The following is a 19,746-nucleotide window of genomic DNA, read 5'->3' as shown; positions in this document are numbered from 1 at the left end:
TTCGGGCTTGTGGGCCATGGTCCAGGTCTTAAATTGGACCACGGCCTACAAGCCCAAAAAATACAGACAGTTGAATGTTGGTTTGTTTGTCTTTCTTTCACATAAAAACTTCTTGACCAATTGAACTCAAATTTGGCAAATGTATAGCTGGTATCTTTGGTAAGTCCAAAAAATGTGAAGCAAGTCAGAAGAAACTGTATGTCTGAGATGTTTGAAAGCGAACACATTACCTAATTAATTAGTCCTACTCACTCACTGGTTTACTATGAAAAATGCCACTAATATATAATTATTCATGCCCAAGATACTTCAACGAGTGGAACTTACAAAGTCTTCTGTCATTAATCTTTGGGTGTAAGTGGCTCAAACTGCACCAAAGGCGACAGAAGTTTACTGAAATGTTCAGTAGTGGGACCTATACTTACAGAAGCCAGCCTACTCTATAAATAATTGTTATGTTTCATACTGCTTCTGAGCATGCCCATTAGTCTGCGTATCATTCTATGGACTCACTAGCCTGCATACTGATGGGCAGCAAAGGTTTCACATGAGCATGTTGGGTATTCGTGCAATTTCCTGAGGGATCTGAAGCAGATCGAAAACTGCCTGTTGGGTAGTTGTAGTAGTACTACGACGATGATCAGATGTGAGTTTGTACCAGAGTGAAAGTAGCAGCAGTAACAATGGAGATGCCGCTGTAAATGGAACGGAACGTGCAAGTATACCTATTGCTGATGTACGTGTATATAATGACATATGGCAAATGAAATGTAAAGGAAGTTTGGAGGAAATTTGATATTCTAAATGTAAAATTGAATGAACTAAGTGCATTTAGCAGGGTACCAAGTGGTAACTTTTTTCTATTTTGTTGACTTTAAGGTTATTGCAACAAGTTTTTATCAATATTAAGCATGCCACTGTCGTGTACCGACCTCCCAGGGGCTCGAACCGGCGGACTGCCAGATGGACGGCAGCCGGGATTCGCAGCCGAGACTCAATCTCAAGTTGTCCAGGGAAACAAACTAGTATTAGAATAACAATCATTGATATCAGACACCTTGTAGCATCAGAGTAATTGTATAATAATTATAGTCAGATTTAATAGTTGGAAAAGAAGAAGGAATGTTTCAAGAAGTTACATGTAGCAGAGAGCCTTAGTTAGGCGGAGAGCTTGGGAAATGCGCTTACGAAAATATGTTGACAAGAACGGATGTTTACTTGTGTATCGACAAACAGAGTTGGTATGCAAGCCGAGCGGCCGGCTACAAAGGGAACAAGGCCATTACGATTGCACTTGAGAAAACCAAGGAAAGATGAGTGCAAAGTGAGACAGAGACAGTAGTGCTCAGAGGGCAGCATGTACTGGGATAATTATTTGAGAATAATTAGTCGAGGGCGCCACCAACAAGGTGAATAGCTAAGTAACGCCCATAAGACCCAACCCCTAGGATAGTGGGAAGGGATCGACCTTTGCTTCGGGAGAGCAGATATAACCCTAAGCCAAGATGGCGTGGGGCTCTCTCCCAACCAGTAATTTGTACTTTCAGAATGAAGCTCTTTCGAGCAGTTATTCGTGTCAGGAAGTTATACGTGCCGCAGGGCAAAATTCAGATATACGCGTAGTCGTAGAGTAGGCGCGTGGAGCAAGCTCTCTCTTTTTTCAGAAAGACATATTCAACTTGTAAATACTTGTATATAGTAGACTTAGTCGTCTTAGGAAATAAAAGACAGTGGAGATTATCAATTCTTCAATTTCGTGAGTTGCGGGACAGAGTCGCACCTACAATTACCTCCCTACTTTCCGCTCGGCAAGACAGGTAATGGTAATACTAAATTCCCATGAAGGGAATTAGATATTTTTCCACCAATAGAGCATATCAAAAATCAGATCAAAAATTGGATGTATGGCTTTTCAGGCGTTTGCTCTATTAACCAGCATTTCGTCTTAGGTCTGACACTAGACTCGTCAGAGTGGGATGTGTCAGACCCTACCCACTGATGCTGGGGTGTATGCAGGTGAACTTATCAGAAGCTTCTTATGTAGCACAGTCTGATAACTGCATACGGGAGATAAAACTCCACAATGGAAAAATATCTAATTCCCTTCATGGGAATTTAGTATTACCATTTGGAATTGCTAGGCGGGCATTAATTCCATTGTGGAGTTTTATCTCCCGTATGCAGTTATCAGACTGTGCTACATAAGAAGCTTCTGATAAGTTCACCTGCATACACCCCAGCATCAGTGGGTAGGGTCTGACACATCCCACTCTGACGAGTCTAGTGTCAGACCTAAGACGAAATGCTGGTTAATAGAGCAAACGCCTGAAAAGCCATACATCCAATTTTTGATCTGATTTAAGACAGGTAATACTTCAACATCCAACTGCCTGGTGACCAACCTACAAGAACGTCTCTCAGGACAGGTAGGTCACGACACCACATTGTAGGATAGGTATTAATTGAATTTTTCATGACAAAAAGTAGATTAATAGACATAATTTTTTGGGATTTTGCCGTGTCAAAGAAAACAACGAAAAATTCTTTACGGTACGTCTACCAAGCATCAATCTAAAAAAAGATAGATTATTTGGCATATTTATTTCCTAAAAAACTAGTAAGCCACTGGGTTAAAGAAAGGAGTCCACCAAGTATACTTACAAGCAAATTTCCTAAGGAAAAATGTATATATATTTTTCATTTATTTCCAGATAAAAAAGCTTGTGTGTGTTTATTTAATGGATGAAAATCAAAATAATAGGTAAACTGTTAGCAGGATTTAGAATTAAATTTCCTATACAAATGCTGGAAAATCATGCTTTTTTTTTTTTTTTTTTTTTTTTTTTTACATGAGCGCATACTGTGAAAACTTCCTATGTTCTGACAATTAATTATATAGTAAGGAATAGATTCCAAAATGATTAATATGTACTACAATATATATATTTTTGATCAGTAATATTGCTTTAGGAAGAATTTAAGATATTATAAACACTTCTTCTGCAGCAGATTCACCTTGCATGCAAGTAAGGAGACAAGGCAAGTAGGAAGGATCACCATACCTACTAGCGCGGTGACAAAGGCCAAGAGTGAGGAAAGGTAATCCCCGACCGCAAGGTCCAGACTGCAGGAAAGAGTTTAATGTCATGGGTAAACAATAGTTTAACTAAATTATTAAAACAAGTGCTGTGCACAATCACAGTGATTCTATGGTGAGATTTCTAGGACAATTGCATATTCCTCCTCAATATTTCTTGTCTGTATAATTGTTTAGCCCTACAGTACAGTTCTCTCTGAGAACCTTATTTGCATAATTCCTCCCAATATTCTTTCCTTATCCAAAATGTACTTCAAAGTCTCCACGGAGACGTTGTTTCATGTAAACATCCACCCCTTACAATCCTGGAGTTACGGCCTGTTCTGTACAAAGGATGGAAGTTAATACCTCAAAATAAGACTGACGACTTTATTCGCAGCAAACCACATCATTGTCAGGCTTGCACTGCTGCTAGTAGTGGTCACATGCCAAGCTCAGCAGACATAACCAGTTTTGCTGGTATTGGATGACTGGGACTAAATTTGGAAAACACAAAATTTTGTTTTCCTTTCCATTCTGTAGTGATTATTTGGAACACTATGGGGAATTTTATATGTTCATGTATTAATTTGGTATGATCATGTGTTTGTTTATTGGTTTGTTTTTTTATATTTTCTGTCTGGGGATATTTGGAACTGTTTGGTTATGACACTGCTTCAATATTGTTTGGTTGTTGTGAAAAATTAGTCTTAAAAACATTTAAAGTTAATATTAAATATTTGTGGGACATACTGTGGCACACGGGAAGGGCGCTTCAAGGAGTTTCCGGTTGCATCATTTTGCATCAGTTTGGAAATTGCCTTCATTGGCTATAATAAAACTATTTGTGATTGGCGAACAAAGGAAAATGAGGGACGCTCATTGGTTGTTTCACGATTTCTCCATTTCCGGCCAGAGGAGCTCTTGGCGAGAGCCAAGCTATTTCAAGCCGTCTTGTAATTTCCGCTGAAGGAGAGATTGCCTTCTCCAGGTGACGGGTCTTCTTGGCCCCTCCAACAGATCAGCACTTAGCTTTTTCATCTTTCTGGTAGTAATCTTCAAATGTAGTGTTCCGTTTAATTTCTTTTGCCGGAGCTTACCCGTTTTTCCTTCAGTTGCCAAACTTTTCTGAAAATGACTTAGCCTTTCCGGTAAGTCACATCATACTTGTTAAGAGACAGTTCCCTTTTCTTTTGTTTTCGTAAATTGTGTGTTCAACTCCTTTCGATAGAATTGTAAATCGTAATTTTCCCCTTTGGGCCAGTCTCGTAAATCTGCGTCATCTTAGAGTGTTCACATTTAGGATGTGCACCTTTCCTCAGAAGTGTTTTTGAGAAGGCTGCCTCCTAAATGTGCTCTGCACTAAGATAATAATTTTAAATGTTGTGTTTTCCTTTCTTCCATGTATATTCCTTCTGACTGTATAATGTTACTTACATTTTATTCTTTCTGACAGTATTATGTAACTTAAATATTGCGCCATGAAACTTGAACATTCTGTGAGAGGTTCCTCCCTCAAGTTATGTAAAGTAGCATCACTGAATTTGAACCTTGTAGGTAAAATGAAATGGCGTATGGCTTTTAGTGCCGGGAGTGTCCGAGGACAAGTTCAGCTAGCCAGGTGTAGGTCTTTTGATTTGACACCCATAGGCGACCTGCGCATCGTGATGAGAATGAAATGATGATGAAGACGACACATACACCCAGCCCCCGTGCCAGCGAAATTAACCAATTAAGGTTAAAATTCCCGACCCTGCCGGGAATTGAACCCGGGACCCCTGTGGCCAAAGGCCAGCATGCTAACCATTTAGCCATGGGGCCGGACAACCTTCTAGGTAATTTTTCTTAATAATTGTTAAAATTATTTCCCCTTTTAAAGTGTAATTTTGTTTGATCACATTTGTGTGTTAATTCCATTTAAATTATTAAGTAAACAGTATATTCAAATTAAATCACCATTGATTTCGCTTCTGCAGCACTGCCAATACCTTTCACCAACTGGATATGGTCCCACCACTTTCCACTATTCCTTCCTTAGCCGTCATGTTGCTCAAACTGACCGTTTCTGTTTGTTGTTTTCTTGTGAAAACATGCGCGTGTTTTAATATCTTTAATTGCGTCTAACATTTTAAGTCTGCCTTAATTATTATTTTTATTACTGTCATGAATCATTGCGTTCACTTGTGTTTGTAACAACGAGGTTACACGTTCTTTGATTGAAAAATGATGTTGGCGTGTTTACTTTGTTTATAATTTATATAATATATGCTCATTAGAACTCTCAAAGCCATTTGACATTAATACTGGACTTCGGCAGGGAGATGGACTCTCACCATTATTGTTTAATTGTGTGTTGGAAAAAATCATGTGGGAATGGAATAAGATGTGTCAACCTAACATCAAGATTGGTAGAAAAATAAGACTCAATTGTTTAGCATTTGCTGATGATCTTGCACTACTTGCTAATGATATGGAAGAAGCTAAATTGCAAATAGAAGAACTTGATAACATAGCAATAAAAGTTGGATTGCAAATTTCATATGAAAAAACAGAAATAATGCCAACCTTCCCTGTTACAGCACCAACCATTACCTTAGCCAATACCAAACAAATTAAAATTGTAAATAAGTTTAAATATCTTGGTGAAATTATGACTTGGAACACCAATGAAAAATCATCAATAGAAAGCAGAACATTTAAGTTAAAAGAAGCATAACGAATTACATGGCCAACGTACAAGAAAAAAATCTCTTTCAATAAATGCTAAACTTCAACATTACTGTTCCATCATTAAACCTTAAGCGACTTATGCTTGTGAAACACTATTTAAATTGAACACCAAAGCAACAACTGATACACTGCAAAAGGTTGACAGAAGGATACTCAGAACAATCAGTAATAAAAAACATCAGGTGGATGGACAATGGAGATTATTGCCTAATGCAGTGGTTTATAGGGAAAGTGAATCTATAATAGATACGATGAGAAAAAGAAGAATTGCCTTTTACTGTCATCTTTCTAGATTAAATGATAATAGGATAATAAAACAACTATTTAATTACTTTTGGAAAAGTAATGCAAGCAAAAAGCAAAGTCACCTCCATACAGGCCATGAAGGCCCTTGGAGGAGTGGAAGGTAAAGGGTTCCACCATTGTTAACCTCGGCACGTGATGGGGTAGAGTGGTTAGCTCTATGCCCGGCCGCCTTTGCCCCCAGGAATTAACCTGGTACTCATTTTTGGTGTAGGCTGAGTGAACCTCAGGGCCATATGCACCTCTGAAAGTGGAAATCTCGTTCCTTAAATTTTACGACTTCCTGACGGGGATTCGAACCCACGTCCTTCCGGGCGAACCGAGCACGCCTTTACCGCCTCGGCCAGGCAGCCCCTTTTGGAAAAGTAAAACAAAAAATAATTGGTTTAAAGAAGTTCAGAATGATTTAGAAGAGCTGAATATTACAATGAAGCAAATTGAAAATAGAGGAGAAAAAAGGATTCTCAAGAACAAACAAATAAGATTGTCATTAAAAACTGTACAACACAAACAATATGTCATATCTGATGAAGAAGGGGCAGCCAGGTCAGCCAGAATGAAGAGGTTTTGGGAAAGGAAGATGATGATGCAAGCTAAATCTTCAGTTAATTCTTTGTTAACGTAAATGTATTTGGGTTTGATTTAAGTGCTCCAATGTGGGCATAAACTATGTAAATAAATATGCTCATTACATGCAACAAAATACAGGGTAATACATTTTATGTGTGCGTTTATTTGTGTTGCTTTAATTTTGGACACCTATATATATGGTTGAAACTATTCACAGGTTATTATGGCTTGATATTCCATACACAGTTATGGTACTATTGTAGCACCCGAGTCATATGAGCAAAACATGCTTTGGAAAACTTTGTTACAAGCAGTTTTATAGTGTTGCAACAGTTCAACATATTTTTCTATCAATATTAGGACTCCAAGCAACGAATTCTACATTTACACCAAGTCCGAACATGCAGTCGTGAAATCTTCTGAAGGTTAGACTGATGAAAAAGAATCACAAAAATTTTACTTGTCATTTACTTTCATTATGTTCATCTGCTCTTGGAACCTAACAGAAACAGTTTCTCAGTCAACCCACAGTATGAATTGTTATTTAATGTAAGGAATTCAATGCCTGGTGGAAACAGTATTTTATTTAGCCAATGGCTTTTAGTGTCAGGAGCATCCAAGGCCATGTGTGGCTAATTTGGTGAGGTCTTTCTATTTGATATCAATGGGTGACCTGTGAGTCTGGGTGTGAGATGATGATTGATGATGATGATGATGATTATGAGATTGGTAACAGGGTGAAAACCTGTGTCGGCAAATAGCCTACTCCTTTTGAATAACACCAAGGGGTCGGCTCAAATCTTAACGTCCCCATCCAACAAACGAATCACCATCAACAGCATCATATGACCTCGCTCCATATGAACACTGAGGAGAAGTTTGGAATTGAGTCCAGGCATTTGGCACGCAATCTAGAGATTAGAAATTTATACCACCACCTCTCCTACCTTGCCACCCAACATTCTGATGGTGAAAATTTTTCCAGCAATGGGACTTGAACTGGGCTAATGACATTGTTAGAGCATATAGAATTGATGCCTTAAAGATCATGGCCACCAGGTGAGCAATACATAGGATGCTGATGTCTAAGTAAGATGGATATACTGTACTTACAGAGCCATTCTCCTGGCCCAGAGCAGCATTCACAACTCCTTTCAGTATGTACTCTTGAGGTACAGCAGGTTCCATATCTTTTATCAGTTCATAAGCTTCTCGCACATCATCCTGCAATACCAATAAAACCAGACCAATACAGAACTTCACAAATGATCCATGACTAAAAACAGTGATTAATTCTGAATAATGTTAATTGCAGAATATCTATAAACTTATATTAATATAATAAAAGTTGCTTTACTTCCTAATTGATACAAGCATATTGATCCTTTGTTGTTCCTCACCTGTCTGAGGTAATAGATTACAAGATTCAACCTCGCTTCAGTTATCACATCCACCAATGGTGGAAGAACTTGCAAAGCACCTTCTCCTCCACGAAATACAACCAAATTGTGCCGTATTAAGTCATGACCAAAACTAAATGATGACGAACTCTGGTCCTAAAACATTACGATGTACAACAAATTACAAGATAAAATTTCCAGAAAGTAGTCACATGAAATTCCTTCTAAATAATCATCATCATCATAATCTGGATATACAGAATAAACTAGAACAAGTGGTTAGTTATAACTCTACAACATAGTGAACCAGACAGAACAAGATAACTTCACTTAACTCTCAGGACTGAACTAAGAGTTGATGCATAAAAGAAATATACCGGTATATACCGTATATAATAATTTGTGCCTGGTTAGTTTATGCATGGGTCTGGCTCTGAACTGAATACGGGTTGGGCACAGCTCTGCAGAAAACACTGAGATGAGGGATCTCAACTCCGACATGGCGCGTCCCAATGGGAGGACGTCCTGTAGATATGCAGGACAGGTGAGAATAAGGGCTGGCCAAATAAGCACCCGCAGATCAACTGAGGTAAAAAAGAATCCAGTCAACAGCCTCTAAGGTGGAAGAGGAGTATTCCCAATGGCTTGGAGGGCAGAAAACCAACTCCAGATCTTACCAACTTGGTATTATTCTTGATTAGACAGGGCATGCTCTAACTCCCAAGAGCTACTGCACACAATTACCACAATAGAGGCAAAACATTCGGAAATGACTACACCCCAGCCGATAATATCCGGGACCAAGGTGTTGGTCTAACATCATCTTGGTCTAGGGCACAGGATTCTGAGGGCCCTAACCCATCATGTTTGGATCAGTCAGAGGATTCATCACCCCAAAACTGAGAACGAGAAATAAGTCTCTCTTTGGTACCTTTAAAGTGAACATACTCCTTAGAATTGGCAAACAAATGAAACTGGTTAAAGTACTGGAAGAATACCAAATTAAGATCAGGGCAGTGCAAGAAACTAGGTTACCATCAGATGAAATATCCACCATGGGCGACTATAGGATATTGAAAGGGCTACCATGCATTAGGGAATGCAATTCAATGAGAGGAAGACACAGACCACCAAGGGAACAGCCTTCTTTATTCACAAACCAGTAGGGATGCCATTATAAAATTCAGGTCACCGTCAATGAGGCTTTCAATTCTAAGGCTAAAAAGTGGAAACAAATCTTATGTGATCTTCAATGCCTATGAATCAATCAACAAGGACAACACGAAAAATCCTGATAAAGTAGAGAGGAATTTTGCTCTCTGCAGGAAAGATAGATGATGCAAGTACCTGATTATCAAATGAAACTCTTTCTAGGAAACTTCAATGCACAAATAGGAAAGGAAAATAAATACAGGAAAATAGTTGGGAGATATCTGGGACACAGGAGGACAAATAAGAATGGAGAGAGATTGATCAAAGTCTGTGATTCCTTCAACCTAAAGTTAATGTTTTAAAAATGGTTTAAGGAAGAGAATTTCAAATTGTCCACATGGCAACTTCCAGCCCCATGGAAATTATGAATGTTAAGGTTCAAAGAAGAGCAAACATGGATTCTGGTCACTAACTTACTAGAATAAAGATCAATTTTATTCCAAAACCCTGGCTAGTCAAAATTAAAAGATATTTGGAGATGATAGGATTAGGGCATGTGTGGGGGGAGGTTTGGACGAAGACAGAAGCCAGAGGGATGAAGGTGCTTGCGAGGAGGATTAGAGACATTCATAGGTAAAAATTATTGGGGGAAAGTAGACTGAGAAATTCGCTGAATGTTTTTATTAAAATAGAGGAAGTAACGGGGATAAATATTAGATACGTTGACAGGTTAAATAGGTGTGGGTTGGTGTGGTGGATTATGGGATTGCATAAGAATAAGGGTTGGTTACAAGGGAGGGACAAAACAGTGTGTATACTATGTGGGGCAGTGAAAGACGATTTTCTCTTATTAGGTGACTGCGCAGAAACAAGTAAGATAAGAATTAGATTACTGAGTGCCGAGCATTGGAAACTATTGGGAAGAGGGGATGAGCAGTCTATTTTGAGATGGATTATCAAGCAGTGGGAAAACGGGGGAGCGTTGAACAGGTATCTATGTGCGGTAAACAAGGCCTTTGAGAGCAAAATGAAAGAGGGAGAGTAAGAGGGTGGACACGGGGGTATGTGTTTGGAATAGTGATGTATGTCTATGGGAAGCTTGTTTAATAATTTGATGATATGCACTGGATGGAGATTGTATTATAAAATTAATGGTGAGGGGAGTACTGGTGTTGGGTACATAGTTGAGTGGGTGGAGTTGGGTAAATGATGTGTTATTTTGCAAAGGTAGTGGATTTTTTGTTTGTGATATGGCAGGATGGAATGTAATTGCTGACTATCGTTGTTTTGGTATTGATCGGGAGTAGGTCAGGAAACAATGAATGTGACCCAAGTTGCTGAGTGCATAAGGAAACGTGATGAGTGTACTGAAAAGAGGAGTTGGTGACTTCTACAGCTAAAATGATCTTGTATCGGATATATTTAGTATGTTAGGGTAGTTAAGGAGTATTTCATTCAGGTAGCCAGTTACTATATAGAGCTTCAGTTTAGTATTATTAGTAGATTATTGTTGTTGTTGTTGTTGTTGTTGTTGTTGTTGTTGTTGTTGTTGTTGTTGTTGTTGTTGTTGTTGTTGTTGTTGTTGTTGTTGTTGTTGTTGTTGTTGTTGTTGTTGTTGTTGTTGTTGTTGTTGTTGTTGTTGTTGTTGTTGTTGTTGTTGTTGTTGTTGTTGTTGTTGTTGTTGTTGTTGTTGTTGTTGTTGTTGTTGTTGTTGTTGTTGTTGTTGTTGTTGTTGTTGTTGTTGTTGTTGTTGTTGTTGTTGTTGTTATTATTATTATTATTATTATTATTATTATTATTATTATTATTCTTTTAGATGTGGATAGATGCAGTTTTCTCATGATTTATGTACAGGAAGTGATGGCAAGGAGTAGTTGGTAAGAGAGAGCAGGACGTCCCCGGAAGAGGAGGGGTAGGAACCGGGTCTACCCATTACAAATAAAAGATATATATATATATATACTAGCAAGATACCCGTGCTTCGCTACGGTATTATACTGAAATTTATAATTGACTGTTGTTTTAGATATATAATCAGCCGAAATTCGCGATCTGAATCGTTTTCTGCGAGAATCCGCCAAAATTCGAGATTTGACTCGTTTTCTAATAGATTATGGCAAGTTTCCTCCCATTTTTCAATCTTTATTTCCAGCAATCGATTTCGTACTTCCCAGGCTAGGTCCAGGTATTCCACCCTGTCAGTTGGGTCCCTAAATCTTTGCCATCTTTTCTTATAAGCATTTTTAATATGGAACAAATCCTTGAGGAGATCCGGCGTGGTGTCGTCTTGGGTGCCTTGGCGGTACTGAACCCGCAGCCAGACTGCATTCTTAGTCATTACCCGTCCAGGACCCGTTTCCACCGCGGTCCGCACATTTGACGACGGTCCAGAACATTATTATTATTATTATTATTATTATTATTATTATTATAGATGTTCTGGACCCCACAGCAAGATGCAAGACCGCTACTTGGCGGTAAATTACATCTGCTGCCATTGTTATTGTTGAGAATGTGACCAGCACCAATGTCGCGCGTAGGCAAGTGTGCGGGATTTCTGGCGATACGAATGACATACTTCCGTGCATTATTGACCTTATTATAGAGGTGAACAATTGGACGGTCAATCTCATTCGTATCGTTTATTTCAAATGTGTTTAAATTTTTATTCATATGCCAGGAGAATCTACTGTAATATAAGAACGTTCTCCGAAGGAAAAGTTGGCTGTTGAAAACGAACCCAGGAAAGATTAAAAAGATCGGTTTATGAGCAGAATAAGTACATCGAAAATATACAGCCTGTTTCCAGTCATTCGACAGGGTCAGGAATGGAATGAATAAAGCCCCATCTAGCAGCGACAGTAGGCATTGTGCCGGCTGCCGAAGCACTCCTCTGGGGCAATGATCGATGAATGATATATATGTGTGGAACTAAGAGGAGAGAGGCGGGGTACATTAGGAGAGCGGTTACAGTCTCACAAGGTCGGCCGCTAATGGAATGGTGAGAAAGCTGCACTGTCATCTGGAAGGGATGGTTGGGGGCGTCTTACGGGCCCCACGAATAGGGCCGGTCGTGTCATCATGGGAGTGCGGTCTTTTTCTCACCAGGGATGATGACATGGCCGGACAAAGTCGTTTATTTTTTTTAAAAAAATTTTATCCAGGGAGTGTCACGTTTCCGGAGTATCTGATGGACCTCATGGCATGCCCTGAGAGCCGTGTTGTTTTTTTTCTTTGTTCCTTTTTCCTGTTTTTGTAAGTTATTATTATTATTATTATTACTATTATTATTATTATTATTATTATTATTATCATCTTTTTATTGTGAACATGTATTTGGGGCTGAACGCCTGTTATGTTCAAGAATAAATACAATACAATATTCCAAAACCAACTAAGGAAACATCTCTCAAACTGAAATGATTTAGACTTGAGGAGATTGTAGAGTACTACAGGGAAGAGCTTGAATCCCCGGACTCATACGAGTGGGATGAAGTGGCTAAGAAAATCTGCCTGCTGTACCAAACAGACCATATCCCTGGCAAAGAAGAAAAAGCATACCTTGTGGGAACAACGAAAGTGGCGAGGCACTGCAGGAAAGATCAAAAGCATGGAACAAATGGTGTTCTAGCCATAAAGAATTTGAGGTATTTAGAAAGCAGAAAAAGTTTATAGCCAAAATCCTAAAGAACATGAAAGGAAATACAAGGAAGACAAATTGGATCACATATAGCAACATTCTAAGAAGAACAACACGAGGGATTTTCATCAGCTTTTCAAGAAAAGACTAAGGGATTCACTCCAAAGAACATATGCTTCAAGAATGAAAAAGGCATACTCATCATGACAAACAAGAAAAACTGTATGCATTTGGCTCAGCACTTCCAAAAGCTTTTAAACTGTGATAAACCTGAAGAAGGGCTATCTTTTGAAGCACCTACAGACAAACTTCAAAATTCACATCCTCCTGACAGTGAAAAATCAGAACTATAATCGAAGAGTTGAAAAACAACAAAGCTCCTGGGAAAGACTTCATCATGGCAGAACTCTTAAAGTATCTGGGTGACAACTTAGCTGAACAGCTGGAAAGACTATCCCCACATATGGGCGACCGAAGAGATTGCAAAGGATTGAAAATGTGCACTCATTCACCCTTGTACAAGAAAGGTTATAAAAAGAATGTCAATAAATGCAGAGGCATCTCTCTTCCCCCCATTGTGTACAACCTATTGTTGAAAACGCTTCAGCATAGAGTGGCGGTCTACCTAGAAAAGCAGCTGGGAGAATACCAAGCAGGAATTTTTAAAAAGTGGGGGGGGGGGGGCAGTCTTACGCAGAACAAGTTTACATCCTTAAATTGCTGATCAGAATTAGGGCAATGAGACAAAAACGACTAATTATGACTTGTGTGGATTTCAAGAAAGCGTATGATTCAGTGGATCACAAGACACTTCTAAACATACTCACGGAATTCAGAATTGATGGTAAGTCGCTGGAACTGATACAACAGATTCTCACTGACACACACTCCCAAGTAAAGTTCCTGGGCGAGCTGTTGGAACTGTTTGAGATAAGAAAAGGTCTGAGGCAGGGGGATGGTCTTTTCCCACTGCTGTTCAATTGTGTTTTAGAGAAGGTAATTAGAGAGTGGAGGAAAAAGTTGACAGAAAATAATCTTCAGAATGGAGTGAGAGTAGGATGCAAAAATGCAGACATCACTTTCGACTGTTTGGTTCTCGCCGATGATGATGTGCTCCTAGCAGACGATCTTCGGACAGCAGTAAAAGAGCTGGACATTCTAAGAAATAGCTGCCAAAACAGCCTTACAGATTTCCTTTGAAAAGACCAAGTATATGATTCTGAAAAGACAGACTCCACTCACAGCAGTGAGATGGCCTAAGGGATTTCCGGAGAACCATGAAATTTAAATACCTTAGCGAGATCATTACTCCAAATTACAATAAAAAATGAAGCATTGGATGAGAGAGTACGAAAGATGGAACTGGCATTTAAAATGAGCAATGATATTTGATCATCATCATCATCATCAATGCCCCACTCCAGTCACCTAGGTGTGGTTAACAAGCCTCCTCCACTCCTTTCTGTCCTTCCACTTTTCCTACTCCATTACTTCCCTCTTCTCTTATGTCTTTCCAAATCTGATCCATCTACCTTCTTCTCGGGCTTCAAACTGGTCTCTTTCCCTTCACTTCTCTTTCCAATTTCCTTCTTGCTACTCGTTCCTTACCCATTCTTTTTTACATGTCTGAACTATCTCAGTCTTGCTTTCTGTACGTTCTGTACTAACGGTTCTATATTTAGCTCTTCTCTGATTTTATTATTTTGAAGTCTACCTCTTCTTGTATTTTTAACCGATGTTCTTAAACATTTCATCTCTACTGCTTGGATCTTACTATCTTGTTTCCTATTAGTTACCAGCGTTTCTAGTCTGTGTGTTACAATTGGTAAGAAATACTGTTTTATATAATGTTAATTTCGTTCTCTTGGGTACCTTGTCATCCCATAAAAGCTCTCTGACTTGATGATAAAATGTTGTACCTTTACTTAGTCTGTTATTAATTTCAGGGTTGATTTCATTACTTCCATTAATAATGCTACCCAGATATGTAAACTTTTCTAAATTCTGTAAACGTTCTCCGTCTATGTTCACTTGGCTTCTCTTTTTCTCTTTTCCCCAGTGCATGATTACAGTTTTCTTTTTATTAATTACCATTCCAAACTCCTTCAGATTTTCATTCCAAACGTCCAGTCTCCTTTGTACTTCCTTTTCTCCCTTTCCCCGAATCACCACATCATCTGCAAATACCAAAGCATTCAATTCATCACTACTGATATTCTGTTTTACACGTTTTATGATTTCATCCATCAATATAATAAACAATAATAGTGACAGTGCACTTCCTTGCTTGAGACCTTTTTTTGTATAAAATGTTTCAGAGTCACCACTCCCCACTTTGTACACTGCTTTTACTCTCATGATACAACATTTTTATCTTGTGAATTAATGATTTTGGTACATTCCTTTTCAGTAGGCATTCCCATACATGTTTTCTCTTAACTGTATCATAAGCTTTTTCCAAATCCAAAAATACGAAGATGATTTCCTTGTTCCATTACAGATGTTTTTCCATTATCGTTCGCACTGTAAATATCAAGTTTATTTTTTATATATTCGGTCTAAAGACATATTGGTTCGATCCTGGCTCAGTCCGGTGGTATTTGAAGGTACTCAAATACGTCAGCCCCGTGTCGGCAGATTTACTGGCACGTAAAAAGAACTCCTGCGGGACAAAATTCCAGCACCTCGGCGTCTCCGAAAACCGTAAAAGTAGTTAGTGGGACGTAAAGCAAATAACATTATTATTAAAGACATATTGTTCTTCCTCTAACTGTTTTTCTATTATATCCCTCAGTCTTTTGACTATGACTTTCTCTATTATTTTTAGCCCATGTGATAATAGAGTTATACTTCTATAATTTTCATATTTCTTCCTATTTCCTTTTTTGAACAGTGGTACAATGCTTCCTTGCTGCCAATCTTCAAGGTTTTTTTTTTGCTAGTTGCTTTACGTCGCACCGACACAGATAGGTCTTATGGCGATGATGGGATAGGAAAGGGCTAGGAATAGGAAGGAAGCGGCCGCCCAGCATTTGCCTGGTGTGAAAATGGGAAACCACGGAAAACCATTTTCAGGGCTGCCGACAGTGGGGTTCGAACCTACTATCTCCCGAATACTGGATACTGGCCGCACTTAAGCGACTGCAGCTATCGAGCTCGGTCAATCTTCAAGTATCCTTTCATCCCTCCATATAGCATTGAGGGCAATGATACTTATTTACATACATTTACATATCCAAATCCATCTCCTACCAAGATAAATTGAGACAATATTCCATAGTAGTCAGATCAGAATGCCTTTACGCTGCAGAAACACTAGCAAAAATGGAAGATATGTCGACTGAAACAAAGGAAATTCCTCTGAAAGATTTTGGGTTCTAAGAAAGTGTCTGAGGGTCTTGTCTTCCACCTGAGGTCAAACAAGGAACTGTATGTGAGAGTCAAAAAGATCATCATTATGAAGGGGTTAACTTTCTATGGTCATCTGAAGAGAATGAAACCGGAGAGACTGGAGAACAAATTGTTCACTTTCCAAGAAAAATGGAAATCTTATCGCTGCTGGCTGAAGGGAGGTGGACAAAGACATGCAGATAAATGATAGAAGACTAGACGACATAATGGAGAGGACCATCTTTGGGAAGAAAGTTGCAAGGTTGAGGAATGATCCCCAGAAAGAACCTGCTAAAAGAAAAGAGGCAAGTAGCTTGTGCAACCATAGTCCACAATTGGCTGTAACGATGTGGAAAAAAAAAAAAAAAATCATAATGGAAACTTAAGAGAGATCACAAAGGAATCTAACCTCATTAGGAGTCTCTGTTCTATTTTTTTTTTTTTTTTTGCTATTTGTTTTACGTCGCACCGGCCAGATAGGTCTTTTGGCGACAATGGGATAGGAAAGGCCTAGGAAGTGGGAGGAAGCAGCCGTGGCCTTAATTAAAGTACAGCCCCAGCATTTGCCAGGTATGAAAATGGGAAACCATGGAAAACCATCTTCAGGGCCGCCGACAGTGGGGATCGAACCTACTACCTCCCGATTACTGGATACTGGCCGCACTTAAGCGACTGCAGCTATCGAGCTGATGAATGACAACAAGAGTCTCCAACTGAGTACATGGCAAAACAAAAATGTTCTAAATTAAATGCAACATGTTAGTTCAATCTCAGACAATTTCTAGCAGTATTTTTGAATGTTTTAACTTAAAAAAATAGCACTTTTTCCCAAACAGTTTAAAAACAAAGGCAGCTTAGAGGAAGCAAAATCATATGGTGGTAGTAGTAGTATACATCACCAAAAGTAAAAGCATATAATTTAGAGAGATCTACAAATACTTCAATCATAAAGCTATCACAAGAACGAATGGACGTCTGCTATAATTCAGAAAAAAGGGGTGGAAACCCCCTGGTATGTGAGGATGGTCTCTTATGTCTATTGTAAAATTAGTATTTACCATTTCAAGTATCGAATAAAATTCTGTGATATGATGTCAATGTAAATATTATTTATAAAGATTAACCTAGTTTTCATAATCTACATATTAAAACATTTATGTAAACTAAAGTCAGTCAGTCCGCCCATTCTATCCGGTCGATTACCTTCATTCTTTTTTTAACTGAAAGGTATTCATGCACAGATTTGTCAACAGGTTGATTATGAGGAAACTTATGAGTGCACATTCAATTTGACGTCTCATTTCCTCAACATTTGTTCTCATTGAAGCAATCATATCTTTCGTTCTAATTGAGGTACGCAGTTCGTTTTGATCTAAAACACTCAGTGGATCAAGCGCTTTCTTTTAAGGTAATAACTACTTAAATTGCTAGATTCTGAGAAAAGTTATGAGTACATTTGTCTCTTTGAAGGACTTTTTAACAGTTCGGTGCGTAGTGTTGTTCCAAGGAACATTCAATTTCTTTGTGTGATGTATTTTCAAGTGTTTTGCTGACATAATATTACATTCTATTTTCATTAACTCGAAACTTCGCAAATACATCCGTGAGGACAATAACGAACAACACCATACTTTGTACATTGCGGGCAGAGCCAGCGGGAAACTGCTAGTAATATTTACAGTTATGTGCCAAGAACCAATCTGCATGAAACAGTTGCATGCAAAACAAAAACATAATACAAGATTTTAACAATAAAGTTTTCTATTGAAGGATAAATTTTAATTACAAGAACAATATCAATAAATTGAAATATATGTAGGTCATATATCCAAACAGTTCTTACAGGCTACATGAGGGCTAGATGAAGTTATAAATGAAGTCATATAAAAGTTAAAAGATACTGGATATGCCCCTCTCGCTATTATTATTAATTAAGAACATGCAAAAAATTTGCTTCACTTCAATATGGTCCATTTCAGATCTTTTAAAAGTAGACGGTATTTAAATTCTACTTTCAAGTAAGTACTGCAAGTGTCCTTTTAAGAGCACCAGTAAATCTGTCACTATTTCACTTATTTTCACTCTTCGTATTTTTCAAATCACAAAGTCTAATTAAAAATAATTAAGTGAGAAGAGTAGAATTAATGTCCCGAATTCATTAAGCCTGTACAAAGATATACCTTAAACAGATCATAAACAGAAATGCCCTAAAAATGGACATAATGTGAGAAAAAGACATTTGGAACCCACTTACCATTAAAGACTTTATCTCGGTCTCAGCAGCTTTGCCATTATATAAGCGGAAGTGATTACAAGCCTTTAGATTAATAGCAATAGCTGAATCTGGGTACTGCTGGAGATACACAGCCAACACTTCTTGGGATACATCATAATAGTCCAGCTTGTAGTAGCATAGGGCCACATATACATTCAATGCCAAGTACTCCCTACAAACAATCTTAGGCATGAAATAGCCAGTTACAAAACACACAAAGAAGACATAAACAGTAAATTAGCCTACAGTATGTTATTTTGAATGAATTGTTTATTCTGCTTTCTCCATAATTGGAGACTGCCTAAATTGACGAAGCTTACAAAAGAATTACATTATTTTATAATCTGGTATTTACAAAAATTGGAGTTCTTCCAGTTTAAGATGATATATTAATCCAAAACAGTTATGTTAAGGATATGTTATATTTAAATATTACAATGGCAATTGAGTCTTTAGAATTTTCCATACATAGACCAAAATTGTTATGAATTCCTCATTGGCTACATAGATTTACTTTCTTTCATGTCATGAACAATATTTTCGTATGCATTACTTTAAAAAATCAATATATAATGAAGACTTAATTGCTTCTTGTTTGAAGTACGTTAGATATACAGCAGTAACATACAAAACAAGGGAAGTACACACGTTATTTACAAAGAGAACAAATAATTGTATCACACTTAGTAGACAGAGGCATGTAGATGCTAGTTCTGATAAGAAGTTAACTTGCCAATACCCTATTAACTTACTCTATGACATATAACACAAGAAGATTCAGGAGTGTGGGAGGAAGAGGAAGAAGAAATAGTAGATCAGGATAAAAACAACAAATAATAATATAGTTTTTACATCCAACTAACTACTTTTTTGGTTTGTGGAGACGCCAAGGTGCCAAAATTTTTGTCCCGCAGGAGTTCTTTTACATGCCAGAAAATCTACCGACATGAGACTAACATATTTGAGCACTTTCAAATACCACCGGACTGAGCCAGGATCGAATCTGCCAAGTTGGGCTAACAGTCTAAAACCGATGTTCAACTGGTCATGTTTAAACACTGCCGAGAGCACTGTTTAACCTCAAATGAGAGGAGTGAATCACAATCAGAGGTTATGTACCATGAAATATGTAATTTGTATTATCATGTTGAGATGATTCCAGGAAGAAAGGTTAGTCCGATGACATCTCTGTGGGTCGCCCACTGCTGAA

At 38.2% G+C, this 19,746-nt stretch overlaps 1 protein-coding gene across 2 annotated transcripts in view; it reads right to left on the bottom strand.

The window, feature by feature from the left end:
• The window catches only part of Ttc26 (tetratricopeptide repeat domain 26), a 100,797-nt gene that overhangs the window by 31,287 nt on the left and 49,764 nt on the right, over window positions 1–19,746 (bottom strand). For both annotated transcript variants that reach the window (XM_067149091.2, XM_067149092.2), the window contains 3 exons: window positions 18,516–18,708; window positions 8,080–8,235; window positions 7,793–7,903 (listed from right to left, as the gene is read on the bottom strand). In XM_067149091.2, coding sequence (XP_067005192.2) covers window positions 7,793–7,903; window positions 8,080–8,235; window positions 18,516–18,708 — 460 coding nt within the window. The remainder of the gene's footprint in view (window positions 1–7,792; window positions 7,904–8,079; window positions 8,236–18,515; window positions 18,709–19,746) is intronic.

This window comes from Anabrus simplex, chromosome 6 (genome assembly GCF_040414725.1).
Source record: "Anabrus simplex isolate iqAnaSimp1 chromosome 6, ASM4041472v1, whole genome shotgun sequence".
Lineage (NCBI taxonomy): Eukaryota > Metazoa > Arthropoda > Insecta > Orthoptera > Tettigoniidae > Anabrus > Anabrus simplex.
The sequence above is the reverse complement of the archived record's forward strand: the minus strand, read 5'-3'. Positions and strand labels throughout refer to the sequence as shown.